The sequence below is a fragment of the Anabrus simplex genome, chromosome 2 (assembly GCF_040414725.1).
Source record: "Anabrus simplex isolate iqAnaSimp1 chromosome 2, ASM4041472v1, whole genome shotgun sequence".
Classification (NCBI taxonomy): domain Eukaryota; kingdom Metazoa; phylum Arthropoda; class Insecta; order Orthoptera; family Tettigoniidae; genus Anabrus; species Anabrus simplex.
Genome location: NC_090266.1, coordinates 200,172,054 through 200,199,601, shown reverse-complemented (window position 1 = coordinate 200,199,601; position 27,548 = coordinate 200,172,054). Strand labels below are relative to the sequence as shown.

The following is a 27,548-nucleotide window of genomic DNA, read 5'->3' as shown; positions in this document are numbered from 1 at the left end:
CTCATTACATGTCATAATGAGGCTACTTAAAGGATGCAACAAAGAATTAAAAGAAAAAAGTTACTTAAGTATGGTTCGTCCATTATTGAAATATGCAAACAGTGTTTGGGATCCTCACCAAGAATACCTAATAAAAGAACTAGATGGTGTGCAGAGGAAAGCAGCAAGGTTTGTAACAGGGGATTTCAGGAGAAAGAGTAGTGTATCAGAAATGCTAAAGGAACTTTGTTGGGAACCTTTAAGTAAGAGAAGGGAGAAAACTAGACTTATAGGATTATATAGAGCCTATACAGGAGAAGCATGGAGAGATATCCATGAGAGGCTTCAGTTGGAAAATAATTATATTGGTAGAACTGACCACAAGTACAAAATTAGAAGGAATTTTAGCAGAAGCGATTGGGGTAAATTTTCATTCATTGGGAAGGGCGTGAAGGAGTGGAACAGTTTACCAGGGGTAGTGTTTGATCCTTTTCCAAAATCTGTACAGATATTCAAGAAGAGAATAAACAACAACAGAGATAATAAATTAAATTTTAGAGGGCATTCGACCAGTGAAGGATATTGTAAATAAAAAATGTGTGAGATTAAATTAATTCCATCCCCTGGTCTATGGAGTTTGGACAGCCCAAGTAGGGGACTGTCTGTAGGGGTGAAGTACAGTGGGGACTTCGAGGGCCCTGGGACCGCTACGGTAGCTGTGAAGGCCCTTCAGGAACTCCGAAAAGTGGCAGCAAAAGGGGCTCTGGTTAAGACGCAGCAGGTCGTTATGCTACTTATGTTCCAAAATGGGTAAAATATAAATATGTAAATAAATTCAATGTTAATTTTAATCTTATACCAGTTGTATATTATTATTAGAAGTAATTTCACATACTGTATATGAGTTGACTATGTTTGTAAGATATTATAAGTAGAATTTTGTAAACAATATAAATTTATTAAGGATGATGTATGTGTTTAATAGAACAAATTATTAGCCTAAATTGTATAATATTGTATTCTAGGAAAATTTTCTTCGTCTCTTATTAATTTAAAATTTAGTGCTTGACAATAATGTATTTTGGTGTACCATTTGCCACCGAGGTAGACACCTCATTTGCAAATAAAGAGATTTTGATTTTGATTTGATTTTTGACATATGGCATAGCAGGACTTCACACAATGATGGTAACCTTAGTAATGAAACGTTCAGACACTAAAGATATAATAGGTTTTTACCCACTAAAGAGCGTGAGTGCAAAAACTCTCGACTCTAAACATTGCTATTTTAACCACACATGGATGACCTTCAGTTCGATGTAGTCCGATTGATAACAGGTAACCAGTGTAAATCGGAAGGTGTTGGTAATGTAAACCCCTGCGTTACAAACCCAGCTAATCCCTCCAAGTCGCTATTTCTTCTGTGTTACAGTATATAGATTGCTCCATCTGTCACACTTATATAAGTTTTGTTATACTCCAAGATCCAACCAAACAATTCAGCAGGCAAGCACAGATTATTGTAAAATACACTTATATTCAAGTCACTCAACCCTTTGAAGCACCTAGACACTGACGGAATATAATAATATAAATAATATTCTATCTAAATTAATATTTTTCGAGGAACACAAATAGATTCAGCGTTTGGAATTAGAGAAAAAGTCTTTCCAAACCTCAGACGTATTCTAAAAATTATGTATGCACACTACAGTTTTGTCATCAACTTCAAAATAATCACGATGTATATTCCTAATTCATTTCCCTCATAATGTTCTATTCCGTAGAATACTTGAGAATAGATGTACGAGAGACCTTGCCACAGACCTAAACCTGGTTCACAACACGATCAAAACAAACACATTCTTATATTACAGCGTATAATTACAGATCCTAACTGTCCACTGACTCATATAAATACACTTGCACACTTATATTCTACAAAGAAACATTTATTGTCAACTTACATGAAATTACACCCGACTACATACGATAACCAAACCCCCCCCATATTTCCAATAAATCTGGCTACTCGATTTGCCATCTTTGAACAATCAAGAGTAGCAATAAGGTCTGAAGATTGGAGTCAGTCTTGGCCATACGGGTTTGTGATGTCTTGCCGAGTCGAGCGCTCGCATGGGATTTCTCGCTAATACAGCCACCGCTTGTGCATGACAACGTGATAGTCAAGTTAAAAATTTTAATTTGGAGCATCCCATGACTCAAATATGTATAAATATTATGTAACTAGCACATATGTAGGTTATGTTAGCAGGGCAGCCTCTGAAAATGGCAGGGCAGTGCACCCAATAAAAAGGTCCTAGGAAGAACACTGCTTCTTTAGTATTAGTCACCACCCCTATCTGGAGATTATCCTTGTAACCAACAATCCTTACATACTGCTGACTGAATACTTCTGCCTTTTGAAGATCCTCACATAAACACTCCCCTTGTTCATTAATGATTCCTGGAATGTCCTTCTTGGAACCTGTTTCTGCCTTAAAATACCTATACATACCATTCCATTTTCACTAAAATTCATATGACTGCCATTATGCTTACATCATGTTATCCTTAGCTGACTTCTTTGCTAGATTCAATTTCTCCTTACTTCCACAGCCACTACTATTTCTTTCCAATCTGCACCTCCTTCTTTGTCTCTCTATTTCTCTGTTATAATAAAGTAAGTCTTTACACCTCCTTACCACTTTTAAAGGTACAAACCTGTTTTCACATTCCTCAAGAATTGCCTTAAACCCATCCCAGAGTATGTTTAAATTTTTATTTACCGTCTTCCACCAATCACGGTTACTTTTTTTAAACTCCCTCATGCCTATTTTATCAGCCCGACGGTACTGCCTAATAGTCTTACATTTAAGACTCTCCTTTCCATCACGTTTATTTTTAACTATGACAAAAAAATAATCATGATCACTAATACTCACTAATACCATTTACTATTTCGGTTTCTCTATAACGCTTATCTGGTTTTACCAGCACCACATCCAGAATATTCTACCCTCTAATTGGTTCCATCACTTTCTGAATCACCTGTCCTTCCCATATTAACTGATTTGCCATTTGTTGGTCATGCTTCCTGTTGTTCACATTACCGTCCCAATCGACACCTGGCAAATTGAGATCTCCTGCCACAATCACATTCCTTTCCATATAGTTTCCCATATAGCTGATTATCTCATCAAATAATTCTGGATCTGGGTCAACGCTACCCTTTCCCAGTCCGTACACTCCAAAGACATCAAGTTGCCTATTATCTTTAGAAATGAGCCTTACATCTAGAATTTTGTGTACGTCATCTTTAACTTTTTCGTAGCTTACAAATTCTTCTCTCATCAGAATGAATACTTCCCCTCCTACAATTCCTATCCTATCTCTATGATACACACTCCAGTTCCGTGAGAAAATATCCGCATCAATTATATCATTTCTCAGCGTTTATACAACTGAAATTACAATATCTGGTAAGTATATATCTATTAAATTACTTAATTCTATTCCTTTCTTTACAACACTTGTACAGTTCAACACTAACATTTTTAGGTCATCCCTACTTGACTTCAAGATTCCTGTACCCTTACCACCACTCCCTAGACCACCGTTTCCCTGAATGTACCTCCCTATAACCCTTCTAAAAAATTTCCTAACTTATACGTACTTCCATGGTTTAAGTGAAGGCCATCTGAGTGCAGATCCCTATCTGTGACCCACCCATTAGGATCTAGGAATCTCACTCCCAGTTCCCCCACATACCCACTCCATAGTCTCACTCAAATCCCCAATCACCTTCCAGTCCGTATCCCTCCTACACAGTATTCCACTGATAATCTCAGCTTCCTTAACCCACTGACATACTATTTTTAATGTACTGAGCATGCACATGTATGCCATTCTTTTCTTTCATGCATAAGATAGAGTTTTACACTACTAAGGTTTATACTGCAATCTGTAACATATTGAATTTTAATAATGCCATTGTTTGATGCGATTAAGTGCAGCACCACCAGGCAAGTTGGCCATGCGGTTAGGGGCATTCAGCTGTGAGCTTGCATCCGGGAGATAGTGGGTTTGAATCCCACTGTGGGCAGCTCTGAAGATGGTTTTCTGTGGTTTCCCATTTTCACACCAGGCAAATGCTGGTGCTGTACCTTAATTAAGGCCACGGCCGCTTCCAACTCCTTGGCCTTTCCTATCCCATCTTCGCCATAAAACCTATCTGTGTCGGTGCGACGTAAAGCCACTAGCAAAAAAAGAGTGCAGCACCCAGAAGAACCATTTGAAAGCTTTTAATGGTGTGGAACACCCTAGAACACTTCAGGAAATGCAAAGCCACCAAATACTTTTCACACTAGTAACTCATTGCACTTTTCTTGCCAGTCTTGGTTTCATCACAGTCTCGGCCTGGTTTGGGGTTATAAACCTTTTGAACGTGCCCAGTGAACTCGTACATGGTGTGTTGGTATTTTTTCCTGTGAATAAGTGATTGGCAAAACTGTTTCCTTCAGTAGCTATCTCATCCCATAGAGAGTTGTGCACCACGTGATGAGAAATTTCTAAAGGGGAGGGATCTGGAGGGAGGGCCCGTTTATGATGGATTTTATTCCAGAATTTCATATAAAACCATATTTGGAAGGTATATCACCTGTTTTACTCCATTCCCAGCCATCTTCCTTTGTCTTCTTGTATGCAGGATGGAGTTCATTATCATCGTCACCTTCAAACGCATCATCACTCCCACGTGAAATTTTTTGTAATGCTGCTGTAACTTTCATTACTAGTATATAAGATCGTATAATTTTCAAAAGCTATATCACTGCCCAATTTACTCTCACTAACCAATAATATATGTATGTTTGATTTTAATCCTTGTAATACAATGTTTACTAAGAGTCTGCCATTTCTGCTGATTATCAAGCGGGTAATCACCCTAGTTGGTGAGAGATTGCCTGCTGTGTGATGCAATAATGTTCATTCCAACTTCAAGAGAGAGCAGATTCTCAGCTTCCGGATGATACACTGCATGTCATGCCATTTATGGGCAGAAGACTTGAACTAGTTGCAGAAAGCTTACCTCGCAGTAGACCGCCTGCCAGGTGCCTGTGTATGAATGGTCACTGCATGCGGGGCCGCCTGGTGGCGGCAAGGTATGCCAATGCGTTAAACTTCACCTGTGCTGCATTTACCAGATCCCACACATCCCAACTATGTTGGTACTTATACCTGCTTGCCTGACGTTGTTGGTACCAACATGAAACCCTACCACTTTTTCCTTTCCCTCCTATTCTTCTATTTTCTTCAACATCTGCCTCAACATAATTCCTGGATAACACTACCCTGGTTCCTCTTCCTCCACACACTTTCCCCACAAGTCTAACAATGGAATCCCCCATGACCACAGCCTCAACCCTAGCCACATCATTTTATCCCCTCCCATCCTGGTCGGCCCTATCTTCCCTTACAGCTGCAGAAGCTACTTCCACCTCCCTTTTCCCATCCTCTACTCTGTATTTCCCTTTCCTACCTTTATCTTCCTCCTACTTCCACACTTCTCAGCAACAGTTCCCTGTTCCTGTACTGTACTGCACTGTATCCTGGACATTGTTTGAGGGAGGCCTACCTTCCTTCCTGTCTTCTGAGAGAATCCTAATTATCTCCCTCAAACTCTGCAACTCCTCCCTCGTACTCCTTAATGCCTGGCCACACCCACAGTTCCTCCTACACTTACACTCGTTAACCATTCTTTACGGAAAAAAGGAAAAATAAAAAATAAAATAACTTATTCTATGCAAAAAAAAAATGAAAAGAAAGAAATATTGTCTAGGATAGTACACAAAGATCACACAATAATATGGTAGTTGATATACTTCTACACTACAATACTGCTTAGTCGTACAATAATTTCATCCTACAACACCCAACAGGATAAAAACTGCCATCAATTACTGAATACCGAAAAGAATACACAAGAATTACACAATTCTAAACTGCAGTTAAGCCTACCCTAATTACAACAACAGAATTCTAGTAAGAGAGTTTCTACAGATACTTCTACTATACTACACAAATATTTCACAACAATATAAATTAGCGTGCTTAGTCTAATAAGATACTATAATACACTACAATAATTTTGAAGTACGTTCAGACGTATCCTAACTACAGTATGTTATTACTCAGAACAAATAGAAATAAGAATTGCAAGTTTGAAATTCACACAAACTACTCAAAGATTACCAACAAAGCTAAATGCGTAGACAGATTATTATTAGTACTATTTTATCCTACTATGCTCTACTGGATACACATGAAGGCAAGATACTATCTAATATACTGTATCTATACTACAATTCTCCACTGAAATAGGGTTATATGATTTTACAGCAGGTGGATTCTTCTATTATTTTCCCTATTATGCAGGACGGAGAATAAAAGTGTCCTTAAATCCTGAAAAGTAAGAGGTTGTCTACAATAATTTCTCAACAACAAAAAAAAAATCTGTCGAAACAACACCGGCGACTTGTATTGTAATATTATTAGGATATCGGAATTTGAAACTATGAATAAACAAAGGTGCAAAATATGCTGGCGACTTCGAACAACAAATTATTGGAATAAAATAATCAGCTGATTCTTGTATTTGTTTACTCAACTATCATATACTCTTTGATCTCGTCAGACGCAGCAAACGCTCGTCAATAATCCAAAGACTGCTGAGTATTCTCTGTAACTTCTTCTTAAATTGAAGTTTACAGGCGTATCGTGTTATTTAACTGAATAAGTTATTACATTAGAGGTAAGCAATCTTAGGCTATTTTGAACACTATATTTCCCAGGCACCGAGTACATTTTTTCCTTTTTCCATTTTTCAGACTTCAGTTCACGCACACTACATCTTGTTTTCTCCATATATGATCTTGAACTCCCAGTAAAAATAAAGACACCTGATTTTGGCCTTAACCAATTTTTTTTTTTTTGCTAGTTGTTTTACGTCGCACCGACACAGATAGGTCTTACGGCGACGATGGGACAGGAAAGGGCTAGGAGTGGGAGGGAAGCGGCCATGGCCGTAATTAAGGTACTGCCCCAGCATTTGCCTGGTATGAAAATGGGAAACCATGGAAAACCATCTTCAGGGCTGCCGACAGTGCGGTTCGAACCTACTATCTCCCGAATACCGGATACTGGCCGCACTTAAGCGACTGCAGCTATCGAGCTCGGTTTAACCATTATTATAAAGGAACTGGATATTGGCCTCTACCTATAAGCAGCTTCAGGCATGATCAATCCTGTTTGAAGTGTTACTACTCTAAGTCAACTACAATATGTGATTTCTCGTACCCGACTCCGTGTCTATGCAAGAATGAGATTTAATTAGTTAACAATTCTAATTACCTTCTTCATTCCAAAGAATATAATCATTTTTATGTATGAACATTCTTACTGGCTGCCTGGTAGCACGGATTTTAATTACTTCACTACTACCTCTATGTTGCACTTTATGTCTTTAACCTGTCAACACGATGTGTGTTATGATGAACATTCTTATATGTTTTCACACTAGTTTTAAGCCTATTTGATTTTCTATAATGTAAATGTCGAAACTTAGGGTACCATATATTTTAAGGACACTAGGTTTGGGGCCCTGACCTAACTTTAGGCTAAGATTTATTTCGGCTGATGATCCTTACAACAGTTAAGCGAAACATGTCCCAACTTACAACACCAGTTGTAATGTTTATATCCTAAATATAAGGAAAGATAAGTATTGGAAAGGTGGTGTAAATTATTTATTCTTATTTTAAGGTTCATAATCATAATTGCAAGCCCTTGCTGGCAAGATGTGGGTGTGTACAGTGCGCTATGTCTTCTGGTATGGGCTAGAGCATGTTACTTTCCATTGACCTGTCCAAGTCTCATCCTTGGCTTTGACAATGTGAAAGTGACTGAGTAATGAGCAATGCTAGTAATACCATTCCTTATGAAGCCAGTCCCTGTTATGAATGGTGTGAAAATATCGCTCATAGGGTCAGTTGGTGCATGCATTTCAGTGGGCTTGGCAGACTGATATGCAACAGCAACTTCTGGCTCGGTGAGGAAAGCAACGGGAAACTACCTCACTCCTCATTTCCTTAGTATACCTCTTCAGTGATGCCTAGGCTGTCTATGATAGCTTCTGGTGGAGCTGTAAAGGATTTTTTTTTTGCTAGTTGTTTTACATCGCACCGACACAGATAGGTCTTACGGCGACGATGGGACAGGAAAGGGCTAAAAGTGGGAAGGAAGCGGCCGTGGCCTTAAGGTACAGCCCCAGCATTTGCCTGGTGTGAAAATGGGAAACCACGGAAAACCATTTTCAGGGCTGCCGACAGTGGGGTCCAAACCTACTATCTCCCGAACACTGGATACTGGCCGCACTTAAGTGACTGCAGCTATCGAGCTCGGTCTGTAAAGGATCAAACCAGCCTTTGGGCTGAATACCCAACATACACAATCATAATTGAAGTCCACAACATTCCAAATTTTAATAATGATATACTGAATACACCCTTAAACTTCTGAGAAATTAGAGAAAGTTGAAGAAATTCCTAATTAGTTTTAAGTCAAAATTAATTATTATTATTATTATTATTATTATTATTATTATTATTATTATTATTATTACTTATTTTTCATACTATGCATTTACCTTTAATTGCAAGTTTTCCTGCCGAAGAGCACTTTCTTCTTCTCGCAAGCGTTTGACCTCAGCAGAAGCTTTCATTAATTCTTCTGTTATTGTGTTAGGCTGAAATAAAAGTAATTATCAGTTAAAAAGTTGCTTGAAACAGTCTACAATTCTTAATATGTTAAAAAAGTGAGTAAAAACGGAAGAATGGGAAGATTGGAAATGTAAGAGGAAACTGGAACAGTACATTAAAGGAAAAGGTGTGAGTAAGAAAGAGTAAAAACAATACTAGAGAATATGGTCCCTGATGGTTCTGAAGGGAACATGGAAAGTTCCAAAACCAAATTGAATTATTTACACCCCAAAAAAAAGGTTATGAATTGGAGTTTTCTTGACGTTGCACTGACACAAATAGGTCTTATGGCAACGACAGGACAGGAAAGGGCTAGGAGTGGTAAGAAAGGTGCTTTGGCCTTAGGGTACAGCCCCTGGATTTGCCTAGTGTGAACATGAGAAGCCACGGAAAACTATCTTCAGTGCTGCTGACATTGGGGTTCAAACCAACTATCAAGCGAATGCAAGCACACAGCTGCCTCGCTCGGTACTGTATTTGTATTTGGCAACCAGTATTATCTCTACTCATTATCATGGCAAAGAATTTTGTTTTGCTTACTTTCAACTTAGAATCACTGAACTTGGCTACCCATTTGTCGAGTCAGTCTTGTACCTCCTTTTCTGTCTCCCACGTAACAGAAACATTACAGAACACCAACACATTTAGTACTATGAGCCCGGACAAGTCAAGATGGCATTCCTACCATATGCCAGCATGATTAGGACTCTCAGGGAAAATGAAAAAGGAAATTATCACAGTTCTGACAGGTTTTTTTTTTTGCAAAATAAAAAAACAATTTTATATACACGTTCTTGAAAATATCTACAAATCAGGACTGTCAATAACCTAACCCTGACAGACAAGACTGAAGACCTGATAAAGTTCATGAAAGAGATGGCCATAATCATCCTTGGTCTTAGTGAAACAAAATGGAGAGGAAGAGGGCAATAAAAACTGAAGGAAGAGTACAGACTATTTTACAGAAGAGGACACAATGCAGTAAAAGGTGAAGGAATGATCATTAGAAAGGTTGTCCTGGAATATGTAGAGGTGGCAAAGAGGATCAATGACAGAATGATCATAGCAAGGATACCATTTCAGATAGGAACAAGAGATGTTCCAAGTATATGCTCTAAAAACTGAAAATAAAGAAGAGAATACAGAACAATTCCTTGAAGCAGTGAAAAAAAACACACAGAAGACAAGAAAGCAATTATAATGGGAAATAGAATGCACACGTGGGAACGGGGGAAAAGATTCTGGAGTCACATGAATATGGCAACAAGAATCAAGAAGGGGGTATGTTAATGGACTTCTGCCACAGGAACCAAATGATAATAGGAAACATATGGTTCAGGAAGAAAAAGGGCCAGAAGATTACGAGGTACGGATCGGGAGACAGAAGAATGAAAATGTTGATTATGATTATGACGCTTATTGCTTAAAGGAGCATAACATCTAGATCATCGGCCCCTAACGGCACGAAATGAGACGAAATGTAAGAACAATTAAAAATCCATAATCCTCCACTGACCAGAATTCAAAACATGGATGGATGGATATGAATTTAAAACAATCAGTGGATCCGACCCGCAATGCCCCACATTCCCAGAAACTAGCGTTAAACAATAGTATTGCTGACCAAGGGACTGCTTCTAAAGCACAATACTGAGTCGATGATGCTTGTAGTCTAAACGGGTCAAAAATCCAGGTCATCAGCACCTCATAATGGTACTTATCGCTAGGAATGTGGAACCATGGTATTTGTCATGTTGCGGTACTAATCAAAAGTAGCGTAGACTCGCGGTATTCCACACATTATGGTACTACAATACCTGCCAACTTTTGAAAAGGGGTATCATTAAAACTCGCGCAACAAAAATCTAACGATTTTCGACGTACTGCGGCTTGATGAAAATAATAATTCTGGGCTACAAAATACAAGAATTCATGCTTTAAACAGGATACTTCAAGGAAATCATATCTACTTACATTATAGGTCAATGATTTGTAGATGAATATAACAATCAAGAAGAAATCCATGTTAAACAGCAGCAGGCGTGGTGAATATTAGTTTGGAGCATACATAACAGGACTTCCTTGATAAATTAAGCACATATGCGATAATTGAAAAAGGCTTTACACAATACAACTCGTTTACCGTAACACAGGCATGAAATAATATAATACACACTGCAAATCAAACGCTAGTTCGATTAAGTCATAGTTGTGGCCTTTTTAGGTTCCTGCAGAAAGTCTTGAGAAAATGCTTTGTCATAACAAGGACCAGAACTCCTGGTCTTCAAAATACAAAGAGACTCCAGAGATTCATTGGACATGGATGATCTGAACTCTGTTCTATTTTTCTTCACAAGGCTGAAATCAGGTTCACATTCTGCATTGCTATGGAGTATGATGAGAATAGACAGCATTACTCCAGAAATTCAGCTATACTTAAGAAGTAAACTGTATATAGGATAATATCTTGTTTATTTCCACCTATTCAACACATTACAAGATGTTGGCATTTATGTTAAAACATTTTTCAGATGAGACATGTTTCGCCTCCTACTGTGAGGCATCTTCAGTCATTATCCAAAAAACCTTATTTTGATACTGACTGAAGATGCCTCACAGTAGGAGGCGAAACATGTCTCATCTGAAAAATGTTTTAACATAAATGCCAACATCTTGTAATGTGTTGAATAGGTGGAAATAAACAAAAGATATTATCCTATATACAGTTTATGAAACTTTCAATACGGACGAAAAATGATTTTCATCACTTGTAATATACTTAAGAAGTCCATCGGCTCCACGAATTCTTGATATTTGTGCCCAATTGGAATCACTTGCAGCCTTGTGATTTGCAACCAAAGTGTCATCAACCTGAACTCATTCACAAACCTCATCTGTAGTTTCATTCTCTTCAAAAACGAATGGAAGAAAACTGTCTCTCTTAAAGTTTGTCTAACCTAGCAACTTGAGCATGCTTTAACACATCAACCTTGAGTGGAAACTTCTTGTTGTTGTAGTCACAGGCAGTAGTTTCTCAATGATGAAAAGAAAAGGGATTTATCTGTATCCTGGAGATCATTCCCTAGGTTAGAAGTCTGAATGCGAATAACTAACTCACCATTACCTAAATCATTGCGACCAGCATGTGCAATATTAATATCAAACCCACATACCGTGCAAAAGGCAAATTTTTCTCCCTTTCATCATTTCTGTATGCACGTAAAATCAACAAATATGATTCTTTAAATGTCTGGAAGTACTGTTTCTTGCTGGATTTATTCACGATAATCTACAATAGGAATATAGCGTATGAAAATGTCCGAGAAACTGAAACACCGAAAGGAACCTGGACCGCTGAACGTCACATAAAATTAAAACAAACACTCAAGGCAGTAACACACTTCATTAAAACATGTCCAAGCACACAAAGTCTCAAACAATTAAATGAACACGACGCCAAAATCGAACAAGGAATTTGCACATGGTAAAAAACGTACACACACACACGTGAAACAAATTTAATTCTTTTTCTTCTTTATAACTTAATGGGCTTCGCTAACAGCGATATACCCAGTCACTGGAACAAATGTAATTAGTCCAACGAATACAGGAAACTGCGAAGCACAAAGTTATAACACAAAAACTCAGACACTTCAAAAAAATCATAACCTTAAAAGGCCAAAACATTCTTGATTTTAATATGCACGGAAAATCAACAGAATATGATTCTTTAAATATCTGGAAGTACTGTTCGTAAACAAAGAACACCACTCGCGTGGTCAAAGAATATAGGTTAAATCGCAACAAGCGAACGGAGCGGAACAAAACATTTGCGGAGCAGAGCCTGTCGACACCTAGGATTCATCGTAATCTATAATCTTCATTTCCGTATTGACGAATTGCACAATTAAAAATAGGAGAGGATTTCCACCAATCAATACTTATTTATTGCATATATTAAGCTACAGGACCTTGTATATGAGGTCGAAACCGGTCCTGTAGCTTAATATATGCAATAAATAAGTATTGATTGGTGGAAATCCTCTCCTATTTTTAATTGTAGCTAGGATTCACACGAAGAACTGTTATCCCGGCTTTAAAATCAATTCCAATAACGACACAAACATCACGTGGTTAAAAACACCAATCATATCAAAGAATGAGTTATCGACTATCGTGGACTTGCCTTTGACTAAGACCGAGCGTGCTTCGATCTACGCAAACAACCGATTGTACAAAAATGGAGCGATTATCGAATGTTGTTTAAAATGTTTGTCCGCGAAGCTGTAAAATGACACCGTCCATCCATAAAACCGTAAAATGCTGCAATTTCCGTAAATTTTACAGATAAACTGTAAAAGTTGGCAGGTATGTACTACTCACAGGTAATGTAATGCACACATGTAACACAGACCTATGGTGTTTTGCACACTGTCGCTATTTACAGGCAACACAAACCTATACAGGCGACGCAAACCTATGGTGTTTTTCACGTAAGTGGACTAACCACAGGGACTCGCACTATCCCGTGGTGTTCCTCACATAGTGGGTACTAATCATAGGCAAGGCAGAACCATGGTGTCGCTCATATAGTGGTACAAATCACAGTTACTGTAAAATGTATCCTGAGCACATACTGTCGCTACTAATCACAAACCTATTATGTACCTAACATAGTGGTACTACGCGTAAGTAAAAGCGACCCATGGTGTTCCCTGCGTGGTGGTACTAATTACAAGTAGTATCATGGTTCTAATTTGATTATTCCTTGGTTGCCCCTTTTAGTCACCTCTTACGACAGGCAGGGGATACCGTGGGTGTATTCTTCATCTGCGTCCCCCACCCAGAGGGGGTTGTGTGTTTGGTCCGCAAGAGGTATTTTATTTCCCTCAAGTCCGCCAGCAAGCCGGTTAGGACCCCCTATCCGCCACCTGGGACGTGTCACGTGGGAGTATCGCCTCTCCCCTTGCGACGCCAGCGTAGTACGTTCGTGGGAAAATGTTGATTACATAGTAGTGGAAAAGGGACATCTGAAAGATCGTATGGATGTTACAGGTATGCCTGAGGAAACCACTGGGGGTGACCATAGAGCAGAAAAGCAAAATTTTAATGTAAGCAAGGACACAAAACTACAAGAAAAAAGAAAGATTTGGGTCCAGAGATTGACAGAAAAGCAGGTTCAGGAAGAGTTCAGGAAAGAATTACAAAAACTGATACCAAGGACATATATTAGTCATGTTGAACAGGAAAGGAATAATTTTAAGAGTGCATTTGTATAGTGTGCAGAGAATACATGCGGCAGAACATTAGGAAAGGTAAGAGAGAAAGAGACAATATGGTGGAATGATAAGAGTGAAAGACAAAGTAAAGGAAAAGAAGAAAACTTGGAAGGAATGGAAAACACAGAAGACTGAAGAGAGAGTAGAGCAAGATACACGGAAGGAAAAAAAGTTCGCAATAATGTAGTAGCCGAAGAAAGGTTGGGAAATATTCACCCAGGAAGTATAGGAAGATTTGAAGGGTGAGAAAAAAATTATTTAAAATTATAAGGAACTGTAGGAATGAAATGAAGACAGAAATTGTGAAGTATAAAGGGGTAATACTGACAAAACCAGAAGAGATAATGAACAGACGGGAAAAAAACATTTCAGGCAATTATAAAAGCAATATACAGTAACTGTTACAGCAGTGTCAAAACAACAGTGGGTAGAACAGAATGGTTTGGAATTGACTATAGGCTAAACAAGGGAGTGCATTGTCACCTTTGCTGTTCATAATGGTGATGGCTGACATAATAAAGATAGCAAGGGAAGACTATATAGAGGGAAAAGAATGAATGATGTTTGCAGATGATGATGATGATGATATCTGGGGAGAGGATGAGGAGGTACAACAACAGCTGAATGTACTGAATAGAAGCACTGAACAGTGGAGATTGAAGATCAACATGGAGAAGAGCAAGACGATGGTGATGAGTAGGGGAAGTAAAGAAGGAAAAGGAGCTATCAAAACTGGAGACAAGGAACTGGAAATAATAGAACACTTCAAATATTGGGAATTCAATTCTCAGAAAAAAAAAAAATTTCTACTTGCTTTACGTTGCACTGACACAGATAGGTCTTATGGCGACGATGGGACAGTAAAGGGCCAGGAGTGCGAAGGAATCGGCCGTGGCCTTAATTAAGGTACAGCGCCAGCATTTGCCTGGTGTGAAAATGGAAAACCACGGAAAACCATCTACAGGACTACCGACAGTGGGGCTCGAACCTACTGTCTCCCGAATACTGGATACTGGCTGCACTTAAGCGACTGCAGCTAAATAGAAGAATGTATATGGAAGTTAGTAGAAGGATACAACTGGGGAGTGTCTTTCACCACCAGGTGCAGGGAGTGATATGGAAAAAAAAGATGTACTGAACCGTTCATCACCATGCCACAGGCATGTTAGAAGGTTTAGTCGATCATATATGCCGTTTTCCGCAACATTCTGCGACATATAATATCGTAATTAGTAGTCTACATGCCGAACCGGGATGTGATTTGCGATACGCCAGGCCGAAGGGAGCAGTTTTCTGCGCTGTATCGAGAAAAGGATAGCACATTACTGCTGAACCTTGAAATCACGCTCTCTTTTCATGCGAGCGAGGAGGAGTGATGACGCTACGCGTGGAAATGTAGAGTGGGCTGAATTAGGGTGTGTTAACCCCCAAGAAATAAATATCCTTACTAATTCAACACCGCATTCATTGGTGCCACTTCACCATAATTAACTAAAAAGAGGAAGAAGAAGAAAACCATCTGAGATAATCTCTGGAAATTTATGAGTCAGGTCTCATTTGAACCGATGTATTTAATGCTAATTGTTGATGCATATAAATGCAATACTTTAATAGTGGATCGGTAACGACGCCTGTCATATAGTGGTTCGCAGACTAAAGACGACTGCCGAAATCTGGCAACATGAGGAAAAATGGTGGGAGGTCTTGCGATATGAACCATGACGCTTTTGAGATTGTGAATGACCCGCTGATCGTTTTGATTTTAAATGAGATCAGTAGAAAATAGGGGTCACGAGCTATAATTTGTTTGCTTTCACGTCGCTGTAAGATTCCGTTTACCGGAGCTCCATTTTGACCAGGGGCGTGGTCTACCTCCTCCCCGACCACTCACCCCAGATAATATAAGACCTGGACTTAGATGCAGTATCCCATTGTAATTTGCGTAGCCGCAGTACTTGCATGTTAGGAGTGAACTAGGGATATCAGTATATGAAGTGTTCTGTCAAGGAAGAAAAACACATCAGTGCGATGTAAAATATAGCGAAATAAGCCAAGTGGTACAAGATAATGTACAGTGGTGATGAATAGAAGCCTTATCTCAACATTTAATCTTTTAAATATCAACTACAGTCAGTTGCGGCTCATGATGCAATCATTAGTGAAAGGGCAAACGCATCAGGTTGTTTAGAAGTAGTGAGACAGCTAATTACGTTCAGTAATTAATAGTGACCGATCTAAAGCATTTTAAGAGCGAGTGACGTTCAGTAAAATTAAAGAACTATTCCTGATAAAATTAGCGTTTACATACTCCATGGACACCCGTGGTGATAATTAGACTGTGTGATTAATGGGAAAATGAATAGTGATTTATACAAACTTCCCACTATTTGCATTAATCTAGTTAAAGTTATTAGTGGATCTAATCACCAGTACATTCTTTGAAAGCACATAAACAGTGTTAGTAACTGATTTTCCCATTTTTGCCTGTATGTTCGTGAGTGATCATCGAACCCCAAGAACTGGAGCCTACGAGAATCGCGCCTAAGTGCCTACAGTCATTTCTACAGGGAACGTCTAGAGACTCCACTAAGAAGACCACAGTTCGAGACATGGATCGTGTTAGGATGAAGAGGAACCAAGGACTATCAAAGAGAGGAGCAGTTATCAAGATGGTGTAAAATCTCAAGTGTACCTCGAGATGACAGCAAATCATACCCAGCATTCGATGAGTACATTTAATTTGAATATATTAAACCACGAGATTTGCATGCCAGTAGTAATTTTTATTTTGTAAATATTAAAATGTTATAATTAATAATATTAAATATAGGGAACACTATATGCGTGTGACTGGGAAAAGATTATTTATTATTTTAATGATAGATAGATAGATAAATGTCTTTATTGGCGTAGTTAAGGCCATTGGGCCTAGACCAATTAGTATACATTAAAGTCATAAGTAATACTACCGTAATTGAGGAGCTAGATGCAATAACAGCGTAAGTCTACTCACACTATTATTGCATGAATACCGTTTTCGAATTTCCCGGTCCCTTCACTACAACCCAGTCCGGGTCTTAGTTTGCTAGGGTGCCGCTAGAGGTCAGGAGCTCACTAAAACCGGTACCATGCGCTACGCTGTTATTGCATGAGGCATGTTTCACGAGCGGCACGTTCAGTTGCCAAGAGCTCTTTGGCTAGAGAAGATGTCAGCGAACGGAAGAGAAAGTTTAGTGGCTGGTGCAGACAAAAGGTTGATGTTCTTTCACTAATGAAGTACTTAAAACCTGAAAATGTTGAGTGGTATGTGAAAGTCATGCCTGTGTGTAATGATTCCCTAGAGTCTGTTAATGCAGCATGTGAAGATGAATCATCCTGATTTTGGTCAATGATGCGGTATTTAAGTATTTTAGACAAGTAAGACATACAATGTCTAAATCCCAATTATATACTTTGTGATCTGTTATTTGTTTCTTTTCATTTCTTTTACGTTTAGAGAATCACTTTGTAAATGAAAATAGGAATAAAAGTTGTTCAGAAAGCAATGTTTCTAATTTTATAACATTTCAAATATTTGTTGGTGGGGGGGGGGGGGGGGGGGGCGGCAATTACCATAGCCTAATACCATAGTTGGGGAGAGCACTGTAACAAACCTCTCTCGGCCCTTTACGCAATAAAGAACGAAAAGGGTGAATATTAAATAATGAATAAACTTTTTTTTTAACCTTTCTTAGTTGACAGTTTTTTTATGAATTTGTTCTTAATTTTAGTAAGTTTAGACATTTTGGAGAACTGAGGTGGGATAAACTGCCACTTTTGTTCCTCTATAGTGGGCGATCATTCTTTCCTAACTCCCTCATCAATACTGGTGTATGGAAAAATATAATATTTCTTCTCTTCATGCAATAACAGCGTATAGAAGGAAATTTTAAATAACTCTGTCTTTCTTATATGCTAATAGATCAGTAAAATTATTTGGGAAATACATTTCCTGGCTCTTTTAAATGTCTTTAAATGAAATTCAGGTTGATTCCTAATATTACTTTTAACTCAGAACATTTATAAACTTCAAGTTTCTGTTTTTCAAAATAACGTAAATCTACTTACGCTGTTATTGCATCCAACTCCTCAATTAATACTAGAAGACACAATTAAAGCACAATCAAAATACAACTGAAATAAAATTCCACCACAGTGAGACATACATACAGCAGCAATGATGATGATGAAAATAATAATAATAATAATAATAATAATAATAATAATAATAATAATAATAATAATAATAATAATAATAATAGGTAGTAATGATATTGTAGTAGCACGATCACTGAAAGGCCAGAAATTCACAGGTCACTCGCATCCTGTTATACCTCTTAACGCTCTTTTAAATGACACTGTAGTTGGTATTCCTCTGACGTCATCCGGTAAACGATCCCATTCTTGTGCGGCAGACACCGAGAAGGAGCTGTTATATGCGGCAGTTCGATGGTGAGGGATGATGAGCAGGTTGGATGTTTGAGCCCTTGTATGTCTGTCGTGAACATTTGAGAAGTAATGGAAACGTGAAGAAAGGTAAGATGGGGAAGATGTAGTAAGAACTCGATGGAGGAGAGACAAAGTATGATGGTTACGATGAACATGGAGTCGCGACCACTATAATTTTAGGAAAGATGGTGACACGTGGTCAAATTTTCTTAAATTGCATATATATCTCACACATGCATTTTGAGCGCGCTGTAGCCTTAGGGAAAATTGCGGCCTGACGTCATTGAAAACATCACAATAGTCAAAATGTGGCATTACAAGGGCTTCAATTAATTTCTTTTTAAGCTTTATTGGAAATATTTGTTTATATTTATATAAGGAATGTAAAGCTGAGTAAACTTTTTGACATATGTAAGACATGTGCAGACCAAGTCATGCGTTCATCCATGATAACACCGAGATTCTTCACTTGTGATACAAAAGGAATTGGAACATCCTGCAGGATTACTCTTGGCAACGGACGTTTAGTTATACTTGTTATTTGACTTTGATGGCCAAGAAGGATTACTTGCGACTTTGTAGGGTTCAATTTCAGGCCGTGCGCAGCAGACCAATCACTAACAGACTGTAAGTCAATATTTAGTAAGTCTATATCTTCCTGGAGGTCTTGTGCTGTAGAGTTGGTGTAGAGTTGAAGATCGTCAGCGTACATATGGTATTTGCAGTGTCTTAAATTGGATGATATGTCATTCACAAAGAGTGCGAAAAGAAGAGGACCAAGTACAGAGCCTTGAGGGACTCCTCTCTTCATGTGGCGCCACGAGGAAACGATTTCATTATTACCTTTCACACATTGTTGACGTCCGTGAAGATAAGAATGCATCCAAGCAATCGTACTCTGAGAAAAATTTAGAGCCCTCAGCTTTACAAGTAAAATGTCAATGTCTACGCTGTCGAAAGCTTTACTGTAATCTAGTAGTACCAGAACTGTGAATCGTCCTCAGTCTATTGCTTGTCTAACATCCTCAGTCACTTTAAGTAAGGCTGTAGTCGTACTATGTCCTTGTCGGAAACCGGACTGGAGAGGATTAAGGAGATTGTGTGTTCGAAGGTACTCACATTTGTGTATGGACTACATATTCTAAGATTTTTGATAAAGCTGATAAAATACATATTGGATGATAGTCTCCCTCGTTCGAAGGCGTTTGACTTTTCGGAAGAGGTAGCACAATAGCCTTCTTCCAGAGAGTTGGATATGTGGAGTATAGAAGAGAGAAATTGATTATATGAGTTAAGGTTGGTAATATACAATCAAGAATTAGTTTGACCATGTCAGTCCCAATGTCATCAATTCCTTTTGCTTTCGTGCTTATTCTGAGGACTGCTTTTCTGACTTGGAGGGGCGTCACGTGACTGAAATAGAATTTTTCTCTGTCAGGAGTAGGGTGTGTACCATAATAATTCATAAGTCTCTGTTGTCGTCATGTCGTACTGCGGAGCAGTTAGCAGTAAAGTACTCGTTAAGAGTCTCGAGAGGTACTGTAATTTCTTCTCTGATCTTGTTCTTCGTAAGTCCAAGCTTATTAATAGATTTCCAAAATGTCGTCACTGTTCTACTATCAGGTGTAATTAAACTGTAAGCGTGTCGCAGTTTACTATTTCGTATTTGTTGTGTTGTCTTATTTCGTAACTTCCTATATTCGTCAAAGTTTTGTACGGTAGGGTCATTTTTGTACTGTCTGTGTGCGCAGTCTCTTTGTTTCATAAGTTGTCTAATTTCGTCGTTTAACCACGGGGAGGGTCCTTTCGATATTCTCGCTTGCTGCTTTGGGGCATGTTTGTCAAATAGTTCCTTCTTGATGATTCAAGAATGATTTTTGATATTTAGCGGGCTTATTTGCATGAATTAGTATATAGATCCCATAAATTCTTATGTGCTTCATTTTGAGAAGAGTAGCGCTTTAGCTAAATTTATAACTTCTTCGTAATGTTACTATCTGGTAAAGATTTCCATAGTAATTTGAATATAGACTATATGTTTGCTTCAAGGTGATTCAGGTATTTGTAAATCCCATTAATAATAAATTATCATTGAAGATGTTCAAAGCAAGGTAATATGTGAATTATATAGATACGCGAGTGAAATTTAATTAGTTAAATAACCTGTGAGAATGGAGTCTTCTCTGTAAATTAATAGAACGTTTTTGAGATGCAGTGGTACGATGAGGGAAGGTGAGATGTTGGAATGATAAAGGATTATAATAATTATGGCTGTCATGATATATTGAATTAGCAGAGGTGCCAACCTTTGAAGTGGGTTATCAGTAATCCCATTTTTAACTCACCCCCCCCCCCCCTCAAAAAAAAGTTTAAGAGTCAAATCCAAAGCACCCCGTTTGCCCTTTCCTACAGCAATCTATTCTAAAGTATATCATATTACACAATAAAATTTTCTTATTATCTGTTAGTTCTCCGATAAAAAATTCTTTGTAGCTTGTTTTGCACCCAGCAGCACTTTTCGGTGTAGGTTTTCTTGTAACATACTTCCCCCTGAGATGACATTTTCATCTTCAGAACCATAAGCGATTCCAGTGTAGATGTACTTAATGTAGGCCTGAATTCTGTCTGATTTTTCCTAACACTGAAAACTCTTTCTGTGGGAGAGTTACTATGAGGTACACTTAGTACTGCAAATACAACATTACTTAAGGTTTTATAGTTAATTTGTCCACTTTCATTTTTAAGCTCTGCAATGTTGCCCCAATTCACATCAATGTTTGGTCCATGTACAATGTATTCCACGAAAGTATCACACTGGTAAACTGCAAATTCCTCTTCCAGTTTGTCATGTTCACTTTCTTTGACCAAAGTTGGGAATCTTCGAACAAAGTATTTAAGAGAAGAATAGGAAACCTTCATTCTGAGAGAGATGTCTACAACTTCGGCATGATAAAGAAATTCATCATCAAGGGGAAATTTCCTGGTAATGCAAGCTGCCATACAAAACTCTCTTACAGAATTATAAAACATCTCTTAAACACAGTCATTATCTTTCAAGTATGCCCTAGCTTTTGCTCCAATTACCAAGTCCTCATTGGCTTTCTGGTATTTCCTCCTCTTGAATTCAACACTCAAAAGGGAGGTAGATTCTGACTGAAGAGAACATGGCTGAACAAATCTGACAAATAGGTCAGTTAAAAGACCAGTAAGTTTCCTCCTAAGAAGATGTATGGCTGGAGCATCTTGTTGCAGAAATATATTCACAGAGTTAAAAACAGGAAGTGTACTCTGAAGAAAGTAGCAAAACAGTTTTGTGTGTGGGTCTTGTATGAAACATTTCACAGTTTCAAACTGCTTGGTCGTCTCATTTTTATGGTGGGTCTCACTATAAAACAAGAGTGTCAAAGCTTCCCATTGCTCAAGAACTCTATCAATAGACTGAAGAAGCGAGAGCCAACGGGTACTAACATATTTCAAAATTTTGTGACCCTCTGTGCCAGAAACAGCCTGATAAACTTTCAACGTGTTTTGCCTTTTAGAACTCTTATCAAGATAGTAATATAACTGAACCAAAAAGTTCTCTACATTGACTAGCAACTGGGCTGCTGCTTTTTGTGCATAGATGTGTATGAGATGACATGAACAACACGGGACAAACAGAAGAATGCCTGTCCTTCACAAATTTGGCAACACCTTTATTTGCCCCTATCATTGTGTATGTATTGTCAGATGAAAAAGAAATGCAATTTTCCCATGGAATGGCTAAAGAAGACAATTCACTATTAATAACAGAGAAAATTCCCTCACCGGTATTGTCGGTACTCTCTTAACAATGACAATGGAAGAGTTGATATTTGACCTCTCTGAGCATTAAAGAGACAACTATAGGATAAAGTTTAACTGCATTTGAATCCGTACTACCATCAGTAGCCAAGGAAAAAGGCGTTATTTGCAAAAGTTCACTTATTTCCTTTTTTGCCTCAGATGCCGTGTATTGAACTAAAGCAGAGGTTTTAGTTCTTGCACAACTATATTCCTGAGAGTCGGGGAACATTGATCTAAACAAATTTCCAGCGTGGTCTGAAACTGACAACGGAATATTATGCTCCAAAAGAAATGATGTGAACAATAATTCGGCATTTGTCACCGCAGTTTCATTACTTTTTACGAAGAATGATGAAACAGACTGGTTTCGTAATTTTGATTCACCGTTCGTGTGATGTTTCTTGGATTCTATGTGTCTTCTACAATCATCTCGTCCACCGCGAGCCACAGAGAAATCACACGAACACACACTGCAGAACACGTGGTTTTCACTAACACGTGAGGCAGGTAAGCATGGCCATTCCTTTGTGTAACCATCTTGATATTTCTGTAACACTGCTGTCTTCTTAGAAGAAGATGCAATTTGACAATTGCTCCGCTTCATTTCACAAAACCAATCACTACTTTTCGAATCAACGTCTAGGATAATTAGAATTGAAATGCGCTAAATATACTATTCTTTCTACACACACGACAGAGAGCTGAAAGCGCGCACTGGAGAACAGCAGAGCAAGGAGTAGCGAGTAGCAAGTGAAATCCGTAATCATTACGGACTATCCGTAATAGTTGGCACCTCTGAATTAGGCTGAATATATAGCCAGATAAATAATAAGAAGTGGTGGCTCTCAAATGAATGCATACTTGAGAACGAGCCAAGATGACAGAAAGAAAAAAAGAAGGAATACGAGATATCTTTGTAACCACAGAGCAGGGCACACAGCTATTGTCATAGAATAACGGATTTACGATGCAAGGATTTGTACGGTCTGAAGGGAGATTGTGTTGTTTCCAAGAGTCTTAACGTCTACCTGCAAGCCTTCTTTCATTTGCCAGTGCAGTATCGATTCCATGCTAATGATACGTTATAAGTAACGTGGATAATTTTATGATTTTGCGAAGGATGGATTCCTCCCCATTTTTATGCATTAAATTAGCTCGTGAAAGGAGTTTCAGATTTTTTACCTCGGAAGCTGAAGTACTTGGGTTTGACTCATGTTGGAACTGTGGATTTAACCTGATACTATGGCTTGATTAAGCCATATCTTCATGATGTATTGTGTGCTATATGTTTGATATTTTTCTATGTAATGTGTTTACGTGTTTATTATTCCCAATGTGTTTTATGGTGATGGGTTCGATACCAGCGTTGGTTGATTTTACTTTGAATATAATTTGTTAGTTAAACCCAGGATACGTGTATGTGTTCAATGTAATATGTAATTGTTGCGGTCAAACAAACCATGTATTTGATATACGGCGATGCAATCTCATGTGTAAAAGAAAATGTACTAGTGGAAAGCATACATTCCACAACCATGATAGTTAACGATATGATTCACCAAGATGGTGCCATTTTTGATCAGCCTATTAAAGTAATAGATGCCATTTAGTATCACTGTTATAGATAAATAAATCCACGTATCAGTGCATATTAATTAAATGATTTAAGGTATGCCAAGCAACAACTACAACTGAATAAACTAAAAAGACGTTAAGGCATACTATGTACATAATTATTGCTTCAGTCTTATTTCTTTGTTTATGTGTTGTAATATGGTATCATCTCGTGTACTTACCGAGTGATTTTATCATAAACTGTTTAGCAAATATTCTCAACAAAGATTCTTCTCATTTACTAATATTGGTGTATTCCTCTCACATTATAGAGAATCCTACCTTCGTTATATTTTATGTAGTGCCTATTTTCTCTTACGAACATTCCATTGCCCATATGCTTTTGAGCTCTAGCCGATGACACAATGAAAGTAGGGAGGACGAGACTTTGAGGCCGGAAAATGACTTCCGAAGGTTCTCGTCCAACAATTCCATTTATACATCTGTTTGTGAAACCGAATTATGTATTAGTTGCCCTGATATGCCCGGGATGGGTACAGTACCAATTACGGCTAAAGAGGTTATGTCCAAGGGATATTACTCACCTGTAATGACATATGCAACAGAAACCTGGACAATAACTCAGAGAGATGAGACTAAAGGACAGGCAGCTGAAATGAAATTCCTGAGGAGTATGGTACAGAAGACAAGGAGGAATAGAGGATAATTATGATTGGTGCTTAAATGGGACCAACAGCTAGGTCATTGGCCCCTGATGGTATGAGGTGCAACGAAATCAAACGCTAATTAAAACTTCAAAATGTATCCAACTAAAATATAAAACAAATGATGAAAAAATGACCACGAATCCAAAACAATCAGTGAATCCAATTCACAATGTCGTCTTTTCTGAGATGATGCTTGTTATGAAAAAGCAAACCAAACCTAAACCCCATGGCGCTACAGCCCCGAAGGGCCAAGTCCTGCCGAGCGACCGCTGCTCAGCCTAAAGGCATGCAGATTATGAGGTCCCATGTGGTCAGCACAACAAATCCTCTCTGCTGTTATTCTTGGCTTTCTAGACTGGGGCCGCCATCTCACCATCAGATACCTCCTCAACCGTAATCATGTACTTCGAACCAGCCCTCAGATCCAGGTAAAAATCCCCGATCTGGCCGGGAATCGAACCCGAGGCCTCTGGGTAAGAGGCAGGCACGCTACCCCTACACCGCGAGGCCGGCCTTGTTATAAACAGGGCTCCAAGATCCAGGTCACTGGCCCCTCATAACAGTACTAATCACTAGTAAAGCAAAAATAATACAAATCACCGGTAAAGCAGAAGGATGGTGTTCCTATCACGGTACTTATCACAGGTAACGTAGACTCATGGTGTTCCTTGCATGGTGGTACTAATCACAGGTAATACAGACCCATGGTATGTCACACATAATGGCACCACTCGCAGGCAATACAGACCCATGGTGTTCCTCACATGAGGGCATCACTCGCAAGCAACGCAGACCGATGGTGTTCCTCACATAATGGTACTAATCAGAGGCAACTTAGACCAGTGGTGTTCTGCATATAGAGGTACCGCTCATAGGTAACGAACACCTATTCTGAACACAGGGGAACCGACACATTCCAGCGTGCGCAGTGTACGGCACCATCTCTTGCATGGACATTAGACCACGCAACCAAGTGCCCCCCCTACCTCGGTGGAATACCCATGATGGTACTAACCACAGGCAACGCCCAGATCTGTGGTGTTCGTCACATAAGGGTACTACTCCTAGGTAATGCAGATCCCTGTTCTTCCTCACATGGTGGTATTAATCACAAGTCACATCATAATATGCTTCAATTTATTTATTACAATACTGCGGCATAATTTCATTCAAGCGCTCAAGGGAAGGAAGGAAGGAAGGAACCCTGAGCTGCAAGCCGTGATTTCAATCATGTAGACCCCAATAGCTGCATACCCAAGCGCACAATAAACCCTGAAGGGGATGAGATTTAAACGAGGGAATGTACCGAACATTTGTCACAGGTTGACAAACTTCTCTTTTCCAGGACTGGAATCACCTGAATTTTAATCAATTAATCCACCATTAAGCTAAATTCCACAGATCTGACACCACACGTAACTAAGATTATAGAGTAACAGGAACTGATAAAACTCTTTACTTGTGCTAAACGGAGATATGCGTATTAACGGGAGCAGCCGTTAACATCTGGCGAGCTCTCACAAAGGAAGAGGGTCTGTTTGCTGGTACTTTTCCTTGGAGCTGGCGACCTCGAGGAAGGGAAGGGCTCTCCTCCTGCTTTTGAATGCGAAGTGTGACATGTTGTGATTCGTGAACCGACAAGACAGTATATTTGTGAAGTTTCTATTAAACTTGAAATAGAATCGCTGTGATTTAGTTCACAAGAGCTAGTGATGGTCTGCACTTATAAATAATATCCAGCGCATATACGAAGTGTGAAATTAACATGTGCGAGTTGTTAAAATATAACCGCTGGCAAGGACAAATTGCAACCGGGCCCAGTTACCTTAATTTAGTGCCGCGTGAATCAAACTCAAATCTGAGCAAAGGCTATAGTCAAATGTTAGTCAGTACTAAGGTTGTAATCGTGCATTCGAGCACGCTAAGTGGAGAAGTAGATGGTTCCAACTTAATTCGACAGTTCCAGATTCATCAGACATCAAGGAGAAAGCAACCATGAACTGTCCAGAAGTCAACAAGAGGACCTCTATCCCTGTGCTGTGTACCGTAGTCATGAGCTAAGCATGCATGACAAAGGTTATGCGAGTCGTCGCTGGTGGAGAGGTTGCTGCCAAGTTTAGTTCTTTTGTTCTATAAGCATGTGGAGTGATATCTAGATGCACTAGTTTAGGGCTGATCTAAATAAGTAGATTAATCTATAAATGTAAGCCAGAGTGGCATTTGTATTGCTCAATTTAGTAAATATAAATACGTTCAGGGCTGCTGGCATTCCAAGTGCCCGAGCTACATGTTGTATACATTCTAGATGGGAATAAGGGACAGAATAGGTTAGATATAAGTGTGTGTTATAGTTATTTGTATTTTATTACCGTTTATATTGAGTTGAAGTAGAGTTGTATAGGCAGACATGGGCCGATGGCTATCTTTGGGAAGAAAGGTTCTGTATGCCATCAGCGCTCTAATGTTACAGAGGATTAGACTAGACAGTATATGTTATGATGTTTTACTGCATGATAAATGAATTTCAGCAGTGAGAAGACGCAACAGGAGATCTTTCAATGTTGAAAGTAGAATAGGGTCTTTAAGTGTGATGGCAAGCAAATTTATGGAAGTATCGGTTGTCGAACCGAGGATTATTCATATGCGAGACTAGAGAATTTCCTATGGATATTTACGGGGCTGAGATGACAAGAGATAGACAATGAAAGCCATGATGTTATATTAGAAGCTATGACGATATTGCGTTAATGAGCCGGCCTATTATATACAAGATTATCTAAGGCTGTAAGCCGTGTTGTGCTGGCCAGAGTGGTGTGATATTCTGAAGCACCGAAAATGCTGTCGAGGGCTGATGTGATTTTGTTCTTGCCAGGTAGTAG

The 27,548-nt window shown here is 38.8% G+C and overlaps 1 protein-coding gene across 3 annotated transcripts in view; it reads right to left on the bottom strand.

The window, feature by feature from the left end:
- The window catches only part of Vap33 (VAMP-associated protein 33kDa), a 189,222-nt gene that overhangs the window by 14,168 nt on the left and 147,506 nt on the right, over window positions 1–27,548 (bottom strand). For all 3 annotated transcript variants that reach the window (XM_067140500.2, XM_067140501.2, XM_068226133.1), the window contains one exon: window positions 8,684–8,782. In XM_067140500.2, the coding sequence (XP_066996601.1) occupies window positions 8,684–8,782 (99 nt within the window). The remainder of the gene's footprint in view (window positions 1–8,683; window positions 8,783–27,548) is intronic.